This window comes from Melanerpes formicivorus, unplaced genomic scaffold (assembly GCF_026170545.1).
Source record: "Melanerpes formicivorus ecotype bairdi unplaced genomic scaffold, bMelFor1.0.p_v2 SCAF_2, whole genome shotgun sequence".
Classification (NCBI taxonomy): Eukaryota; Metazoa; Chordata; class Aves; order Piciformes; family Picidae; genus Melanerpes; species Melanerpes formicivorus.
The window spans coordinates 20724213-20744319 of record NW_027142354.1 but is presented as its reverse complement, the minus strand read 5'-3'; the positions used below and the strand labels follow the sequence as shown (position 1 = coordinate 20744319).

The 20107-nt window shown below is 39.5% G+C and overlaps 1 protein-coding gene and 1 long non-coding RNA gene across 2 annotated transcripts in view; one reads left to right on the top strand and one right to left on the bottom strand.

Annotated features, from left to right (window-relative positions):
* Positions 1–19937, top strand: part of LOC137448316 (uncharacterized) — a 22316-nt gene extending 2379 nt beyond the window's left edge. Inside the window, exons 2-3 of the long non-coding RNA XR_010989048.1 lie at positions 18390–18482; positions 19168–19937. This is a non-coding gene — a long non-coding RNA (uncharacterized lncRNA). The remainder of the gene's footprint in view (positions 1–18389; positions 18483–19167) is intronic.
* The window catches only part of IGF2R (insulin like growth factor 2 receptor), a 59523-nt gene continuing 40102 nt past the window's right edge, over positions 687–20107 (bottom strand). Inside the window, exons 31-48 of the mRNA XM_068152706.1 lie at positions 19917–20107; positions 19159–19285; positions 18703–18825; positions 17443–17705; positions 15651–15863; positions 14255–14404; positions 13036–13197; positions 11796–12003; positions 11261–11407; positions 10574–10808; positions 9511–9647; positions 8434–8548; positions 7375–7521; positions 5451–5635; positions 4799–4985; positions 3556–3720; positions 2779–2848; positions 687–2393 (exon numbers count right to left, since the gene is read on the bottom strand). Of these exons, the coding sequence (XP_068008807.1) occupies positions 1992–2393; positions 2779–2848; positions 3556–3720; positions 4799–4985; positions 5451–5635; positions 7375–7521; positions 8434–8548; positions 9511–9647; positions 10574–10808; positions 11261–11407; positions 11796–12003; positions 13036–13197; positions 14255–14404; positions 15651–15863; positions 17443–17705; positions 18703–18825; positions 19159–19285; positions 19917–20107 (3227 nt within the window). The 3' untranslated portion in view covers positions 687–1991. The remainder of the gene's footprint in view (positions 2394–2778; positions 2849–3555; positions 3721–4798; positions 4986–5450; positions 5636–7374; positions 7522–8433; positions 8549–9510; positions 9648–10573; positions 10809–11260; positions 11408–11795; positions 12004–13035; positions 13198–14254; positions 14405–15650; positions 15864–17442; positions 17706–18702; positions 18826–19158; positions 19286–19916) is intronic.

The window sequence follows — 20107 nt, the reverse complement described above, 5'->3', positions numbered from 1 at the left end:
TATTCTACTGGACAAACTGCCTGAAGTCACACATCCATCTCTGAACAAGGCAGGATTCAATAAGCCCACCTACAAAGCTTTAAGAGTGGGCAATAGTTTCAAGATTAGGCCCTGAAATCACTCACTGTGGTCAGCAGCATATTAGAAGTACATCACTGATGTTGCTCAGATGGGCATTTCCACGGAAAGTACCTGTGTTCTACCTAAGCCTCAAGTCACAACAAAAAGACCATGTGGTGTTATGTCAACACATGGGAAGCCATTTCAGGCCGTGGTTCACGGATCAAACCCCAAAATGCCAGCCTTAAAGGCCAGGAAGGGAAATAGCATTCTTCAACACCTATTGAGAGAACTGCTGTAATGGTAGCTGACAGTATGGAAAATTCCACTGTCAAGCTTCTTGTTCCCCCAGTCAGCCTAACGCTAAACACAAAAAAATGCTGCTTTGGTTATGACAAGAAGTGGCCTTAGCAGAACTCATTTATAGTGTCATTGGTAACTACACAAGAGGAAGAAAACCCAAGTCTGATAAAAGAAAGAATACACCACTGGGGTTTACCTATGTGTTCTGATCTCTGTCATCAAACATTGGTTCTTGTCTGGATTTTCATAGCTAAGTTATTTGCTATCACTTATCACCAGGCTGATGAGCAGCATTGCACACTAGCATAAGAAAGATTCCAGACTTGAGATGTGGGACTTTGAATACCCACTTCATACCTTTTATTGAAATTGCTGAATACTTCATATTACACTATTTTGATTCAAAATGGAGTTTTTATAAAAAGAAACCATTGTTGAAACTGAGTAAGCCAGCCAAGAGGAACAATGAAAAGTTTCAAAAAATTCTGACCAACACACATACTTGTATGATGCTTTGAAACTTCATCACTACCCATAATTTATCTAGGAAACCCCTGGAGAAGGACAAGACTGCTAGAGCAAATTTGAGTTGCATTCATTGCCAGCAAATTTTTAAATCAATGACCATGGCCAAGATCCTTGCATGAGAACTAGAACACAGGTTATCAGAAAACTCTGACCCAATTTTCCCCCTTGCAATTAGTACCAGAGAGAAGTATTGTCACGACCAGGTCTCCTCTAGCTGTTGGGCTATTCTTGGTGATGACAGACTTGGCAGTGCAGACTATATTAAATTCTGTCTCTATGTCCTTGAAAATCCTGGCTCTCTGCGCAGTCAGCCTAGCTCAGACATAATCTAGGGGGATAAACAAAACAATAAAAATCTTTGGGCGCTTGTCAGCTGCTTAGGCAAATACTTAAGTCAGTTATATGACCAGTACCATCAAAACATCATGCAAAAAGCCAGCAACCATTTCAGGCTAAAGCTATAGAGAGTTGTACCTTTCAGTCAATACCTTTAAACCAATGATCTGTTTAAATTAGAATGAATATTCAAATTTACAGGATAAATTAGACCAGTTCCAAAATTTACATCAAATCATCCCCATAGTTACATTTTTTCCTTGTCCCAGTGGGTGACCCCATATAATATACCCTGCCGGCAGGAAGAACATGTTGCTATTAAACAAACCTGAGTAGTGAGGATCAATAAATACAAGGAGTTTAAATGCTAGTAGTCAGACAACTTGAGTCTCAGGAGCCAGGGGCTTCAGTGAACCTTAATTCTTTTCCTTTTAAAGGTTTCTCTTATTTTGAACAAGCATTTAACATCCATGCTAGGGTTTTTTCTTTTAAAAAAACAAAACAACACAAAAAAAAAGTGTCCTGGCTAGAGAGAGTCAATGTAACTCAGCTATCTGGATGTCAGAAATCCAGTCATTACTGAACAGATCATTGTAAACAACCAAGAAATCTTTCTCTTCTTCCCTTTTCAATGGTTTCTTGTTAAAGGCAAAATTCAGGAAAAAAAAAAATCTTTTGGGCTGAAGTCTTCATATTTGGTTGGAAATGTTGTCCTGTTATATATAATCTCTCTATATATATTTGATTAGGCACAAGAGGAGTTATTAAACATTCAGCATGTCCTCATCACTATCATCATGAAACGATACTGTATTTGTAGAGTTCTGTGCCGCCTGCTGGCCTGGCTTGGGTTTTGCTTTCCTTTCCTTTCCTCCATTCAGCAAACAAGCTTTGTCATCACTTCCAAGATTGGATGGCTTCTTTTGTGGGTGCTTTCCCTTGTCTAGTCCTCTTCCTGACTGAATCTTTACATCTGGAATGGTTAACACTTCATCCTCACTGTCCAGGTCATCCACATGGAGAGAGGTAAAGGCTTCAGATGTAACAGACTTTGTAGTAATGTGACCATTCTCCTGCCTTCCTTTTGTTGTCCTTTGATTTGGTGCTGCTACTTCCTCCATAAGCCACTCTGTTTCATTCTCATTAGCTTCTTCTTCACTACTTATCTACAAGGAAAAAAAAAACCCACAAACTAAGAGCCTGTAATATCCCTCCAGACTCTGCCACTTTCTAATATCCCCAACCATTAGATTGCACACCACAGGTGGCCTTAGGTGCCATAGCACACTATTCCTATCACTTTTTGTTATGTCTGAAACAGACTTGTTTTCCTGTACATTTGTGTTATTTGGCTATTTGTGGATTGCTCTTCAAATTCTCAACTATTTTCCTTTTCTATTTCACAATATTAACACAGGTATCTCAGCTGCGTGGCTTTCCTGAAGCCACTCAGTATGGTTTCCATGCTCTCAAATACTAGGAATTCGGGGGGGGGGGGGGGGGTTATTCATATTAAGAATGTCTGACAAAAAACAACATCTGATTTATTACCTTTGTGTACTTGTAGGAAACACCTGATGTTCTTCTGCAGCAGTTTGTTATCTTGTTTATTACAATTTCCCTAAAGAAGAAGAAAATACTGCATTAGGATGACTGTATTGCCACTACTAGCCTGCATTTTTCCCTCTCTGAATTTTACTGTCAACACAAAGCATTTCACTAAGCAAGCTGCAAGCTATCACATAGTGAGACTTGACCCTGAACCACTCCATAACAAAACTCTGTCCATGATGATGTACATCTTGCCCCTTATCACAGCTTAAGAAAACACCTCTGGCTTTTATAGCTATGAAGGAAAAAAAAAAATTAAACTTGTCTGGAAAGCAGAAAATTGGCAAGACTTGCACTTCTTCATTGCTGCTGTCAGCTTGACACCATGAAAAGAGTGACATATCAAATGCTAATAAACTTGACATATTATTTTATGCTCCTTAGTTAGCAGCCATCCACAATAGAGTAGCCCAATTTAATTGTGTGCTCCCGCCCTCTATACATGAACCTTCAGACCAAACAAATTAACAACAGAAAAAAACACACATAAAACCCCCCACAAAAAACCCACAAACAAACAAAACCCCCCCCAAAAAAAAAACCCAAAACCAACCAACCACACATAACAGCAAACAAATAAAAAACCCAAACATCCATACAGTTCGACAGTCAATGCTGCCAAGTGAAAAACAGAACTTTAAAGCTCACTACTTCTCTTTCACTGAGGCAACCGAGTCCTATCAAAGAAATTTCTAGAGTCTCACAATGGTTTCTTACCTCCTCTCTCTTTTGTAGAAGAGCAAGATTATTAGGCATGCAGTGAGAACAACCAGGAGGACACTCAGCACAGCACCAACAGCCTGACTTCTCTTTGAAAGGCCTTTATGTACCTGGGCCTCCTGGTCAGTTTGGTGCTCATTGCTTCCTGGCTCATTGGTTGATCTAAAAAGAAATGTGCAAAGAAAAGGATGAGTAAGGTGTACTGACCAGTTGCATCAAAACCTATTAGAACCACAGCATTCAAAGAAATTAAGCACTCCACACCATCCTGTCAGTCCTAACACCTATAATGAATTGAATTCAGGGGATTTCCTTATAAGTAAAAATCACTGGGCATGGGGGAAGAAATGTATGTAGTACTGCACTGACATCCTGATATGCTTTTCAACTGATTGCAATCAAGACTCCAGCGCATGATTAGGTGCTCTGGGCCTTACACAGCAGTGCTTATGCACACGAAGCTGCTACATTAGAACCAAACCTGCACCTAAGCAAGTTACAGAAGCTACAGCAATTATTTACCTCCCAGCTGACTATGGCATCTCACAAGTATCAATGGTTAACTGCCTGCTTCAACCAGAATAACTCGTTTCCCTGCGTTTTTGAGCTAGCAGCCAGGATGTGAACAGTCACCAGGTCAGTAGCCACCAGTCTCTCCATTCTTCGCAGAGAGACTGCCTACATGCCAAGAATGACAGTAAGCACCTAGATAAAGTCCCTCTGCTTTTAATACTGTCACCTCTTTATCCAAAAAGGAGTAATCAACTGCAGAAAGACTTCATTATCCCTCCAAGACCTGTAATGACTTTCACTCTGTACTAAAGAACTAGGCAAACACAGGAGAAGGCTAGTCTGCTATGGCTTTGAAGTTTTCCAGACAGTAGGGCAAGCAGGGTGAAAAACCTTACCCAAATACTGGTTACTTCTCTCAGTAACATAAACCAATGCATCGTCCTAGCTACAGCCAGTTCTACTTAGTAAGAACAACAATATTAAATTTCACCATGACTCTCCATTTCCCCTGCAAACAAGCAGCTGCTGGACCAGATCAAGCTGGCAAACATTTATTTAGCAGTCACATGCCAAACATCAAACACATGAACACCAATTCCACCTACCCATGAGTCTACTGCTTTTTTAGCTTTGCACCTTTGTTTTTTTGCAGTAACCATGATGAACAGATACCAAAACCATAAAAGTGCTGACAAAAGCTGATTTCAGAAAATAGTTAACTACTCACATTAATGGACACACAGCAGAGGTGTACCAGGAAAATAAATACTGGCAATCTGCTGTCTCGTGAAGGAATTCAGGGATGCCTTCCTTTGCTTGTTGATTGCAGTGGAAGAAAATGGTTGAAGAGACAAACTTTGATTTATCTTTACCACATTTGGAGTCTGATGAAAATATGACATCCAAGTCATCATCTACAATGAGAAGAAAACCTTGTAAGTTTACCACTTCCTTGAGAACTCTATTAACACCATACCCTGGAAAGTTATGTATTTGTTCTGCAATAATTTTGCAGTATCTGCAGGTGAGCTTATACATTTATACATAGCTGATCCCGTCAGCTGCACTGGAACATTAGGTTAAGCCCTCCAGAAGAAAAAGTAGCTAAATAAAGGAGATCACTGCTTATGCAGTACAACCACAGTGGAAAACGAGACCAAGTCATCCATCTTGCATCATTTCTACTGAGGTCTTTCAACAAGTGTCAAACCCAAAGACTACATTTGCTACTGAGATTATACAATATGAAAAATACAACCAAAATTCTGTTAGGCAGCCTCTGGATACCTTTACAGAAGTGTATTAGCATAGGAACTGTTTTCTGATGAATCAATTCACACAGCGTATCAAGCAACTCTAGCTAATGAGCACGTACTTACCCTCAACATAATATTTAGCTTTAGCGGCAGAACCAACTCTCCGAAAGCGACGTTCATTAGTTTTCACCTGGCAGATGTTCGCTCCAGAGCATTCCGAGAAACTTGAGTTTCTTATACCAGAAAGTTGAATTTCATACACATATTTATCACCATTTGTCCGTATGTCACCAGAAGCTGTATACAACCTGAGGAAACAGGGGATCCATCCTTACGTTTAAGGTCACAGATTAAGGTTATTCCCAAGACATGACTGCCAGTAGTGGTAACTGCTACCACCGGCTGATTCCAGAGGAAGCTGGAGTGACTGGCTCAGCAGACAGAAAAGATGCAGAACTGAGGCGTCCTCTCTGGACATTACAAATTATTACATTTAGCATAAGTATAATCTTTCTAAGCAAGCACAAAAAGCAAACTTTTCTACTTACATCACTCACAGTGAATGTATGAACATGTAAATACCTCCAAAAATATTAAACTGGAGAAAATAAAAGCATGATCCATTAGCCCATACACAAGCTAGCCTACTGACTGCAAGAACCACATTGTGTTGTCTGTAGCTATGATAAGTCATATAGCTGAGCTGTTTCCTCCAGAAGGGTAACTAGTCCTACCATAAGGTGTTACAAGGTGTCTACATCTACCTGAAGGGAGGTTGTGGCCAGGTGGGGGTTGGTCTCTTTTCCCAGGCAACCACCAACAGAACAAGAGGACACAGTCACAAGCTGCACCAGGGGAGGTTTAGGCTGGATGTTAGAAGAAGTTCTTCACAGAAAGAGTGATTGGCCATTGGAATGGGCTGCCCAGAGAGGTGGTGGAGTCACAATCCCTGGAGATGTTTAAGAGGTGACTGGATGGGGTGCTTGGTGCTATGGTTTAGTTGATAAGATAGTGTTGGGTGACAGGTTGGACTTGGGGATCTTGGAGGTCTTTTCCAACCTGGTTAATTCTATTCTATAAATACTATTTACAATTACATCCTTTCACACTGCTAGTCTGAGTAGGAATGCTGAGATACATAGCTATTTATTGTAGCCACCTGCTTGAAGGCTGAGCTTGCTCAAATACAACTTGTCTTTAATCTCACATTACACCAAGTTCTATTTTTGTCTGTCTTCCTCTCCTCCTTTGTCCATGTCTGTTTGACTTGCTTTTTCTCTGCTTGTAGTGCTATCACCATGTCTGCACAGCAGTCTTGCCCACAGCACTACTGCTCAGTCACTCCAGTGCTGCATGCTGGTGGTTTGTGCCCTACAAACAGGGTTTAATTCTTCCCATAACACTAGTAGGGGCAGTTTTCTTTTGATAACTCTAGGACTGGTATTATATATAGTTCTTGATAAGAGATTCTGGACTAGGGTTTTGTGCACTGTGTACAGTTAGTCGAACTGGTCTTCCCCCTGCCTCTCCTGAGTTCATTTATGCTTGACCATTCCTCCAGAGCTGTCCTTCCTCACTTCTAAGGCTTTGAAGCATGGGTTCCACATGGACTGTCTGAGCTGGAAAAAAGGTGCTATGTAAAAAGCCAAGGAGTATTCTAAGTGAAAGGAAAAATAGAAGGGAAAAAAATAAAGTTCTCTGGCACTGAATTAATGTCTACACACTATGGAAGGAGCAATAACCCACAAAATAGAGATCTAACATCAAGGCATGAATTTGCAGGCTTCAGAGCAGTCTGAAGTACACCTGGACATGCTCACAGCTATAAGTCAAGCTGTCTGATGTGGTATTTATAAGCTGTTTAAATCACTTATTGGTACAAGGTGAATCGAGTCCTATTTCTATTTGACAGCTAAGAACTGTTAAGGCAACACAGAATACTAACACCAAGCTCTCTTTGTTTGGCAGAACTAAAGTATTGGGGTTTTTTTGTTGTTGGGGTTTTGTTCATTTGGGTTTTTTGAGGGGTATTGTTTGTTGTACTTACTTGTAATAAACATCCCCTAAAGAGAAGTTTTTCCCAGTTGCAGGATTAATAACTGTTCCATTCACTACCTCCACCTCCTGCTGCTTCACAGCACAAGCTGCACGTGTGTCCCAAGTGATGTAGTAAGCACAATTTTCTTCATCAATCCTACCAAACAGACACAACTGATGATTCCAGGAAACAGTAACAAGTGCTTAGTATCTTGAGAAAGAGAAGACACGCAGCAGATAACTGAAGTGAGGAAATGTCTTGCCTAAGCAGCATGCCGAGAGTAAGCTAAAATAGTCAAGCAGCACTTAAAAAAATCTGTTTGAATTGCAGTGCAGTCTTCGGCATTTTCAAAACTCAAAAAGGTCTGCTGTATTTGAATTTCCTACAATGAAAGTTCTAGAAGTCACACAATGTATCAGAGGGTTTCATTGAAGTATTTTACCTAGCAAACATGTCAGGCTGCTCCTGGCAAGTTTAACATGCTGCACATTAACTAGGACAGGGCACATAAGCTAATCAGATTTTGTTACCTTTTGACTCAGGAAGGGCATCTTGCTCAGTTTCCCTACCCTACAAACAATATACTGTTAACCAAAATGAGACCAGAAAAAAAGCCATTGAGCTTTCTTAGTATTTGTGAGCATGCTTATACACCTCACTTTAGACAGCTTCTGGTTATCTGTATTGATGCAACAATAAGCCATGCTCTATTAGCACAATCACCTGCAGGAAGATTTCTCTACTAAAGAGATTTCGAGCAAAGTTAACAGTGGTTGGACTGCAACTGACATTTAACATAATGGCATGCCATTCATTGTCACATCAGATTTGGAAATATAAAACTTAAATTTATGCCCAGAAAGTTTTAGATGAAGAAAGAACACAATTGTTTATGAAAGTGAACAGGTGCAGAGACTCCAGAAGGTCCATGTCTTACCAGTACAGACCAAGTATTATTTCAGGGACTCAGGGAATAATGGGTAGTCACCATCCTAAGACTTACAGTTTACTAAGGAGGTATGAAAGAACAAACTATGAAGATCAAGGCTATGTTAATTTGTTACTCACCTCTGCAGCATGGGCATGCCAACAGTTTTTGCGCACTTCAGCTCTATAATTGTCTTCACTTTCTTGTTTTGCCTACATTCCTGCCCACTGGAATAACTAACATACACTGTATCACCTAGAAGAGAAAAGTGGTGACACTCAAGGTTTCTGAAAGCACCTATCAGAAATTCTCTTTGCTCATTCTCCAGACTTCAAGATTAACTTCTCCCGCACAGGCCATGTATCAATTACAGTACTGCAGTAGTCTGAGGCCTTCACAGTGATGATCATTTAAAAATCATTCTCAAACACTTTTGTTTTTCCATCACACTATGTGTTCAAGTCAACAGTATGGCTGTAACAAATGTTTACATTTAAGATGTACTTTTTTAAACCTAAGAATAAATAAAGATACTCATTTATAAACAAACTCCAGCAATACATACCACTGTTTGCATAGCTAAATTTCCCTTCATTTCAAACACTCAGTAGCAATTAAAAACATTGTTTAAACTGAAACCTTGAGTAAGGTTGAGATTTGTTAAACTAGTCATCTGTCACATGCTGCTTTAATTAAAGGAGGTAGTGATCTCAAACAAGTCTTTCATAATGGCAAGAAGAAAAATAGTTCCCCCTCCCACAATTAGAGTACCATAAACAAGCTGAGGTGGGAAAGGGATCTCTGGAAGTCATCTGGTCCAAATCCCTTCCTCAGACAGGGCCACCTGAAGCAAGCTGCCCAAGACCATGCCCAGAAAGCATCTGAGTATCTCCAAGGTAAAAGACTCCACAACCTTTCTGGGCAACTTGTGCAAGTGCTTGATCACCCTCATTGTCTGAAAGTATTTTGTGATGTTCAGATAAAAAAAATTCACCTTCTACAGCTTTAATGACAGCACTGTATTTGCTCCAGTGTTTTCTCATGGTTTAAACATCACTATCAGATTTGATTAGCAGTGTTTACTGGCCTTGCTTTTAAAAGATCATCCACTGGTAAAGAGGTTTCAAAATAAAGGCTTCACCAGCCATAATTTGAGAGTCATTATAGCTAGATTGTACAATTTCACTATCTCTCTACAGGAACAAAAGTAACTCTACCTGTCACATTCAGCTTCTGTGTATGAACAAGTCCAAGAACTTGAACATCACCATTTTCACTCTTCCTGCAAACACTGGCTCTCTCAGGGCAGCCTGTAGGTCCCTCATGTACCCTCTGACAGAGATTCACATAGTACCTATAAAGAACATGGTAGATAACATTTCTTTAGAATTAATTTAGGTTAAACTGAAAAAGTGTGACATAAACTTTAGAGCCCTCATGGGAAACTATCCAGGTTGAAAAAAAATAAATATTTGACATAAAAAAAACATGTGCTAAAGTTTAGCAGATTGCTTCTATTGCTAAATAAATGTGTGCAAAAAGAATTGATCATTTACCAGATTAAGTCACTTGTTAATTTTGACCTAGGATGAAACTAGAAATTGGAACAGAGTCACAAAATTCCCAAAAGGTTACAGTACTACCCTAAATTCAGTGGCTCCTTGGATCTATACCATTAAGTTTTATTAGAACAGAGTAAATAGTATCAAAGTGGTGAACAAAAGAGTTCTCATAGTTTATCCTCAATTTAAGATTAAATGCTCTCATCCTTGCCAGTTAATTTCTATTTGTTAACTGGAGGAGGAAGGCTGGAGATGTTGATGACTTCCTGCTATTCATCTTTTTTCTCTAAGTTGACAAGGGGAGAAAAAAAACTCTGCTTAAACTTCAGACAAAGTTACACACTGCAGTCAAAAGACAGCAATGAAATCATTAAGATTTTTGTTCAGCATGATTAAGAAAAAAAATTGTCTTTATACCACAAAATTATTTCATTAAGGCAGCAGTTTAAAAAGAAAGCCTTGAAAAAATTTCTGGTTTTGACTTAATCATCCTTTTTAAAGTATTATCAATAGAAGAAAGAAGTGAGGAGTAAGAGAGCAATTATTCACCCTCAAAAAAATGGACTCCTTCAGTTTTTTTGTCTGCATGCTGTGTTAAGCATTTATAGTCTTAAGACACTGTCAGCAATTTAAACAGACTCTGAAGAGCAATCAAACAGAAGTCCTATGCCATATTGTATTCGTTAAAGCTGCTTCCCGGGAGTTACTCATTACTCACAAGTTCCCATTGTGGAAAAAGATCCATGATCCCGTCAGAGAAGAGAGCATTCTGAAGTCATAAGTTCTGTGCTTTTGGACAAACTTGCACTCCATTTTCTTGGGAGGACAAACAGCCTGAGTCTTCCATTCAAATGTCACAGCACAGCCAAGTGTCTCACTCAGAAGGTATGGTCTCCCAACACCAGCATCTTCATCACATGTGAAAACAATAGTAGATTCCCTTCTTGCAGTGGCTGTAAGGGGGAAGGTTGGAAAGCGGAGAGAAAATAAAACAAAAGAATACCAACTTGACTTTGCAAAAGGCTTTCAGGAAAGTATGGATTTCAGTGTAGCAATTTTGCAGTTCCACCAAAACCTGTAATCAGATGTAAACGCTTTACCTAGCAATTTTATTCCCTTAGCTAGCTTTCATGCTTTTTAGAAAATAGTCTTCCTTCCCAAACAATTGATCTCCATCAATTATCACTTATTACTTGAACATTCATGATCTAAAGGCATGAATTTTTTATTTTAGAAGTATTTTGCTCACTTGAGTAGTCAAGTTCGTTCCAGAGATTCCTTGTCTTGCCCATTCCAAGCCCTTTATTTTCATTGTATTGTATCAGAGGCCTTTCGCCCAGCCTGATAATGGCTACCTCCCCATATTAGCTCAGATCTTTGCACATGAAATATAGGAAGTTCTTACCATTTCCACAAAATCCCCACTGTCCATCTCCCTGGTAGTTTTCAGTTGTAGCACACCATGGCCTATTCTTTTCTTCTGTAATACATTCCTCATAGGTCTTTCCTTTGTACTTGAAAGGGAAGACACAAAGCTCTCCCTTTTCAGTTACTGAGAAAGAAAGTTACATCCTCTTAACAACATGCAGTAGAACAGCGGGCACCATATCCAAGGCCTGTACTTCAACACTAAGAAAAGTCACAGGCAAAGAAAGACAACAGAAATACTGAAACACTGAATCTAAAACCCAGTTAGAAGACCAGGGTGTACTGTACAATTAGCTATGATCACTCCTCCAGAAAAGTTGCACTCTCTCTTCTAAGAGATGCATGTTGATGTTGCAGATTATTACAGTGCATGTGATTTAGCAGAACTACACGTTTCTACTACCACGCAAAACCCACGTTGCTTCCCTCATATTGCAGCAAAACCTCACATTTTAAAGGTAAAAAAAGTTGAGAAGCTTTTTACATAAAGAATGAATCTGCTTCAGTCTCACCTGGAGGACACCGATCACCTCCTGTGTACTGCAAGATGACCGTTTCATCCTGGTGGCTATAATCCATTCTCATTTCCTTTATGTTTCCAAAAGATGATGCTCCACTTGCAGATGTTAGACACACTGCCCCATCTTTGCATTTTCCCTGGGGCAAGTCTGCTGCCTTACTGCATACACCAACATGGTAAAGGTTGGATCCAGAAAATACCTGTAGACATCCAGAAGCATTATGAAGAGCAACTGAAGGAGCTGGGGCTGTTTAGTTTGAAAAAGAGGAGGCTGAGGGGAGACCTCATTGCTGTCTACAACTACCTGAAAGGACATTGTGGAGAGGCTGGTGCTGGTCTCTTCTCACAGGTAGGTAGTGATAGAACGAGAGAGAATGGCCTCAAGCTGTGACTGGGTAGTTGAGACTAGACATTAGGAAAATTTTTTTTCATGTAAAGAATGGCAGGCATTGGAATGAGCTGGCCAGGGAGGTGGTTGAATCACCAACCCTGGATGTGGTGCTTGGGGATATGGTTTAGGGGTGAACCTTGTAGAGTAGGGTTATTGGTTGGACTTGGTGATCCTGAGAGTCTTTTCCAACCTGAATGTTTCTGTGATTCTGTGAAACAATGCTGCCTCAGAGCCTGTAGGCAGTATTTTCAAAAAACCACTCAGGTGTTTTATACACCAAGTCTCATACAGTAGAATAGAATAGACCAGACCAGGTTGGAAGAGACCTTCAAGATCATCGCATAATGCAGGAAGAAAATAAGATAGCTAATTTTGGAAGACTTGCCTTATTTAATATGGCAAACCTGTGGATAAAGTACTCAGGATCAAGTCTGTTCAGCAGACTTGTTTTCATATCGGGACTCTACCACAGGTAGATTTCTCCTTCCCCATCAGCATAACAATGAATCTCCTTCTCAAAACCATTAAAAAGAACCCACTTTAATGTTATTCCCTCTAGTATTAGTCCCTCTATCAGGGGCCAAACACATCAGCTCCAACCACTGCTGCAGCACATGCTTTAGTCTCTTCTCATACCCCAGCATACTTAAAACCCGATACAGTTTTAAAACACTGATAGTAATGGACAATTCACAAATTAAAAAAACACCACCACCACCACACAACAAAACACACAAAAAAACACCACAAAAAAAAAAAAAAAACCCCTAACAAAAAAAACAAAACCCAAAAAACCCAAACAACCCACCACTCCAATCCTCACACCACCTGAAGGCATTACCTCAAATGATCTTCCAGAAAGGCTGGACAGGTTAAAAGTATAGTGTAGCTGTTCATCAGTCACAGAGCAGCCTAAAGTTTTGACTTTATCTGGACACACAATTGGAGTTTCCCACTCAAACACAAAGCTGCAATCGAGCTTCCTTATCATCTTTGGCTTGCCCTGTTAACAAAGAACACAGTAGGTTTGAGAATTTGTTGTTCTATCTGCCTTTCTCCCTCACCCCACAACAATTAACCTCAGTTATCACCAAGGCTACACTTCACTGACTCTAGCACAAGCACCCTGCCTATTAAACCCAGCACCAAAACAAGCCACAAGTGAAGTACAGCCTACAGGTCTCTCCAGAAAACAATCAAGACCACAACTGAAGCACACAAGATTTCTTACTAATTAGGGTTGAGATTTTAATGTTGAGCTTAGTTGCAAGCAGCAACAAAAGCAAGAGCACTGTGTTTCTGTAGAGGACATTAAGAAAGTTCAAGTTAAGGTTTAGAAAGAACACTTTCTTTTGACATAGTTTGAATAAAAATGCAAGTATGGTCTCTGTAATGCTTAGAGCTGCCTAGAGTTTCAGGTCATGCCCTACATTCATGGAAAATGGTTCTGGTGAGTAACTTCAACAAGCTCTAGTTTGTCAAACATCACACTTAAGTGTGTTTGCAGTTTGTTGAAACATTCAGAAAATTCAAGCAGTGTTAGATTCACACCATGATATGACTTCTATTTAGTGTTCAGGTGTCAACACAAAATAAAGGCACAAGTACCTAAACACATTTTAAAGCTACGCATGATTATGGAAAGGGTTACAATACAGAGGAAACATTTCACAGGGACAGCTTCACAAATAATTACACAGGTTCTTGCATTAGCTTGTGGTACGAGCTTTTGGACCTACAGAAGGGGCAATAGAGCATTAAGTTTAATGCCAACAGTAAGTTATTGCTATGTTACTTCAGTGGAATCTGATCCTTGAAACCATCAGAACCTGGTACTCTGAAGCCCAAAGTTCATGCACTTTATGACATTTTGCTTGGTCATGAATACAAATACCAAGTATATAAGTAGTTAAGAATGCAAATATTAAGTATATTCATTGCTGAAACAAGTGCATCCTTACATGCTAGAAACAAGTGCTTGATTCAGCTTTAACCAAAGCTAACACTGGCTGCTACCCACTTCCCATTGCATTCCACCAATTGTTTAACAGATATCTTACCAGACTAGTTCCTTGGCTGCAGTGAAATACAATAAGAGAAGTATAGTTCATTTTGTTGTTTATCTGACAAGGAGTAGTACTGTTGTAAGTGATGTAAACTTCATTTCCTGCCTCATTTAACTTGGGAGGTTCAGTAACACGACCAATATCCTATACAAGCAAAAATACACATTAAGGGACATAGGGAACACATCTGGATTTCAGATCAGCCCAGAGATTGATTAGTTCAGATTATTCTGTTTGGTTTACATGAGAGCACAACTATTGTACTTTTGAAAACTGTATTCTATACTCAGAGAACATTTGTTACATTTCAATCTTAAAAAAGCACAAGTTGAGCAGCTCGAAACACTCTTTGAATAAAGCTTGGCAAAGGCCAAGAAGGTTCTACATCTTACAGGTAGATTCTGCTTTAAATCACTGTGCCAAAATACCAACACATTACTTTGAAATTATGTAGTATTAACAATGGTCCTAAATCAATGTGGAAGTTCATGGCAAACAATCTCAACCTTATGTGCATCTTCCACAGCTCACAAACAAGATCTCAAAAGGCGTGAGCCTCCATCTCTCAATGTAGCAACAGGGAAAAGCTAACCCACATTCTGCCACAGGCTTGCTATTTAGGCAGCTGTTAAGTTCTTACATGAAAGTACCAAGTGCATTTTGGAGCATGCTAGGACGTACCCTGTATGTGTAAGGGTATGAAGACTGGGGAGGGACCTCTCAGGATCTCAGGTAGTGATAGGACTAGGGGGAATGGAATGAAGCTGGAGGTGGGGAGATTCAGGCTAGATGTGAAGAGGAAGTTCTTCACCATGAGAGTGGTGAAGCCCTGGAATGAGTTGTCCAGGGAGGTGGTTTGGGCCCCGTCCCTGGAGGTGTTTAAGCCCAGGCTGGATGAGGCTCTGTCCAGCCTGATCTGGTGTGGGGTGTCCCTGCCCATGGCAGGGGGGTTGGAACTGCATGATCCTTGTGGTCCCTTCCAACCCAGACTGATACTATGATACTACTATGATACTGTGATATTGCAACAGGCTATCATGGGACCAAGGACACCCTTTCTGTGCCACAAATGGCAGACTAAGAGGCATTCTGCTTCCCAGTCTCCATATACAGTGCACAGCACTACATTAAAAAAATAATCTCTACAGAGATTCATATCTGTCATGGGATACAATCTTCTGACCCAGAAAAAAAACACTGGGGTTTGGCATAGGAAAATACTCTTCATAGAGAAAGCAACAACAAAGGAATTTTGAAGGGTAGATTTTAATTTTGTATTCAGTTTCTTTAACCCATTTTCAAGGCTCTGGTCCAAATCAGGTCTCTAATCAGGCACACTGTTTATACTAGCAGGGAAACATATTTCAGTGATTCCAGGCATAGTACTTACTATTGGCGATTCATTAACAGGAACCATGCAAACAGCTGCTCCAGGTGGGCAGCTGACATCTTTGATAGGATTGAGAGGCTCACAGATGTTGATGTAGAAGTCTGGAGAAACATCTGTTACATCCTCATCCACAAATGCCTCATAATACCCAGTGCGATGGATCAGAGGAGACAGGTCAATAACAGAAGTGCCATTTAATACTGTGCACTTCACCTACAAGAAAACAGGGTTTATTGCTCTTGCTCTTGTATTATTTGCTTTGATTTATCCTTCATAGGACCAGAAGCACTGCTGTATTTAAAAGTTTCAAATCTATAGATTATCTATAGATACTAAGCACCTACAGACTGCATATGAAAAACCTCAATCATTTAAACATTCTTATGCAGTGGAGAACAATACCAAGAATCAAAGCTCTGGCATACATACTCCAGCATGCATAGTCACAATGTCTTCACAAGATCGGTAGATACTACAGTTCTTTCACCTCTACATCTTCTACACATTATTGCACCATCTCCAATAAACAACTTGGTTATAACAATGTGAAATTACTGTATTGCAACTTGATGGCTTGAGCACTGTCATTTCCTCAGAGCCTATTTTATACATTATTGAAGTGCATAAGCTTCCTGACAGCCCACCTGGCATTTGGGAATTTTATTCTTGTTTACATATCAGATAAAGAGCAACTAACAAGATTACTGTTTAATTTCAGGACAAACAATCACCACTGCTACCTAATGATCACCACACTGAAATAGCTAGGGTCACTGTGAATACACTGAAAAGGGATCAGAAAGGCACAAATTACTGAGCAGAGTTAACAGGCTAGAAAACACAATGTTTTCAGGCACTGTTGATTTGTATTGCAGCATGACATGTTACCTAAAGAGGAAACCAGAGCCATACATAGCAGAACTCCTACAGAAGGAGGGGACATGTGACAGCTCCTCTCAGGGAAAGAAAAACTGGAAAAAAAAATTTCTAAATGGAAGTGAGATCTGTGATAGTATTGGGAGAGTGATAACTAAGAGAAAAAACAACTTGTCACAGAGAATTTTGCTTCCACTGCAAGTAATCATGACAGCAAAACCAATGATTAGGCAGATTCACAGAAGGTAATGTTCAGGTGTTAAGAAAGGATCTGCATTCACCCTACAGCTCATTTAGGCTTCTATTTATATTGCTGACTTTTACTCTGCACATGCAATACTGATAACAGCTAATTAACTAACTTGAGACTAGCTCAAAGTATTGTCTGAAACACAATTCACCTAGAGTTGAACATACTACATTACTACATGTTACACAGCATGTTCTAAAATCATGCTATTAGATTTTATCAGTCTTTGCACAGAGCAAACATCAGTTTGCCTTTAGTAACTTGCTTAGAAGCAAAGACTATCCCCAAGCACAGAGATGCTGTCCATCTTCAACTCCACCTAAGCTCTGATGGCCTGTCACACTGGAAGTTCTTAACTGTGATCTCCCAAGAAGCTTCCATTTAAGATGCACAAAAAAATCAGCAAAGTTCCAGAGAGGAGTCAATATTAAGTATTAAAAGTTTCAACTTGGTTCATGATACGGACCAGAAGTTTGCCAGGTACTGTTCACCCCTTCTCAAATGCATTTTCCAGTGATATTTTTAGAACTACTACATGAACTTGTTTTCTGTAGTAACTACAGGAAGAGACCTTTCCCTCAAGGAATTTAAAACATACATTCCTATTATACTTCATTCCCCTTAAAATGTAATCCCACAAGTGTTTTCCCTAGAAGCAGTTCTTACCTCTTCCTCACAAGCCAAGGAAGTATGCCAAGAGAAGTAATTAGTGCATGTCTGCTGATCATAAGACAGAAAGACAGGCAGGCTGTCATCTCCAACATCAGACTTGCATACAAAGATAAAATAGCTTTTTTGCTTCAGGTTACCGTCCACAGGGCAAGGATCTCCATTTTCATAGACAAGTTTTAACACCTGATCTTCATAAGTTAAAGTTTTACTCAGTTTTCCAGCATTAATTGATTTTGAACCATCAGTGATGCAGACAGCTAATGTACAAAAGAAAACAAAATAAACCAGATCAAGTCAGATGTAATTGCCCTTCATAATTGCACCTTACAACATGAACAAGCAGGAAACTTAAGGTTTTCATCTCACTTTAATTTTCCTATGAAAGACAGGCTTTCTCACACCATCTGGAGCTGCCATTAAACTGAGTTGAACTGCACTGAAGCAAAAACTAGATGTTGTCTTGAAATCTTCATTAGCCAGCAGAAGTTACTGCATCTACACCCATTTAAGAATTTGCTTGGTTACCACTTCTCTAAAAAATTAAGCAATTACCACAAAATGTCAGATACACAGATTTTTATATATATATATAAAAAAAAATTAAGATGCCTCTTAAAAAACCAAATCCATCCAGTATTTTCTTCTAACCACACAAAAATAGTTTAATTCACAAGCACTACTTCTAACATTTAAGACGCTTAAATATTATCTTATGTTCAGTTTGACAGAAAAGCACTTAAACCAGCTTAAAATACAAGGCAATCTTCTGATGTTTTAGAAGCATTCCAAACAGAACACAAAGCTACAAGGAGGGCTGGCAAAGGATCAGTGTGGACACAAGGCTCAGTGTAGGTGTATTACAGCAATACATCACCACTGAGCAATTTTTCTGCTCAGCTTACTCTAGCTAAGAGGTTTTACTTTCTTCCTTTTCATGACAGCCAGGAGGTTCAGTAGAAGCACCTTCACTCCTGCTTTCATCTCCAAAAGAACACCCACCCACTCAGACCTGAAAGGACTGGAAATAAGCTCATGTAAGTTTAAAAATGGAGTTCACTGGGAATACATCACTACATTTCCTAAAACAGTTTTAGGATCTTTTCCTAGCTAGCTCAGACACAGCTATTCATTTCACTCTTTCCACATTTGCATTAAAACCTGCCTCTCGTATTTTACTGTAAGCTTCAGCATAAACATTTTCTTTGGGTACTCTGTAATCAGTGATTACAGTATCAGGGTGGACAAGGTGCTTACCAGCTCCATCAGAACATGAGGTTTTAGCTTCAGCGCAGATGTTCAACTCAATGTTTCTGTTATGTGCATCAGTGATGGTATAGCCAGACTCTCGCTTCAGTGATGTCAAATCAAAGATGTGGCCTGCAGGCAGAACAGGGAATAACTAAATAAACCTTTCTTTATATTAAAAGCTTAATTTAGTAGGGAGGTCAACTGGCTTCTATTTCCCTGCTAGCTTAGAAAGGCAAAGAGTTACTAATTCATGGTAACAGAGGTAAAACTAGTTCCAGAATTATATACTATTTAGATTCTAAGGGACACTACACTACTTCAGAAGATATTTCTACATACCAATAAGCTTGTTGGTCACTATCCAGAGGATACATGATGATGCTCTTTTCTATTGAAGTCCCTCAAGAACAAAAATGTAGTAATGCCTTTTCCATGTGCAAAATCCTAAGGTTTCTTCCTTACCTGTTGCAGGATTGGTGACCCGGCAGTCATCTTGCACATTGCTTTTAAGAGGACATGCAGCAGCAGTGAACCACAAGAACGTATATTCACAATCCTCAATGGCCATTATAAGTTCTGGCTTTGATTCCTGGACATGGAATAGTGGAAACAGCAACAGCTCTACAGAGTGATAATGTTAAGATTTCATGCTAGGATTATCCCTGAAGACTGTAGCTGAGCTCAGTTCAAACACCAGTCCTAGGGCTTAATAGACCATCATGGTCCAACATATTAACCAAAGGGCAGAATACTTAAGTGTGATGATTTTAAATATACTGCAGTTAAGATCCATTGTAAGGAGCAATAAAATTCAAAAGATGAGAGCTAAAGGCAACAGAAAATTCAAAAGATGAGGGCAAGACAGCTTAAATGGAAGAGTACTTAATAGTAAGGCATAAAGAACTACACAGTCAATAGAATTATTTACTACTTGAAACACCTCCCAGCATACAATACATTCATCTTCAAGACAAACAGGTAATCTGAAACTATTACAGATAACAAAATCTGTGCTAGCAGATTATACAAAACTATCTCTTTAAAACTACTCAAAATCTTAAAGTTCAAGTACTTATAGGCTAGTCTGCTTACAGGACTGGCTCCCATCCATCTACCGACAACTAGGGAGTTGGTAAGAACTGCTCATCATTCACTATACACATGCAGTGGTATGAACTACTCATGAAAATATACAACCCCATCAGAATAAGTCCACTTACAATTTTGCTTTCATCACACTTGAGGCGCAGTATTGTTGTTTTCTTGCGAATTTTATCTGGACAGGGCTCTCCATTAGTATATTTCAGAACAGAAACATAATTTTCCCACCGGGGACCATCAGCCACTTGCCCAAGACTTGTACACTTTGTACCCTCCACGAGGGCAGCAGCAGCATCAGAAGGACAGGAAT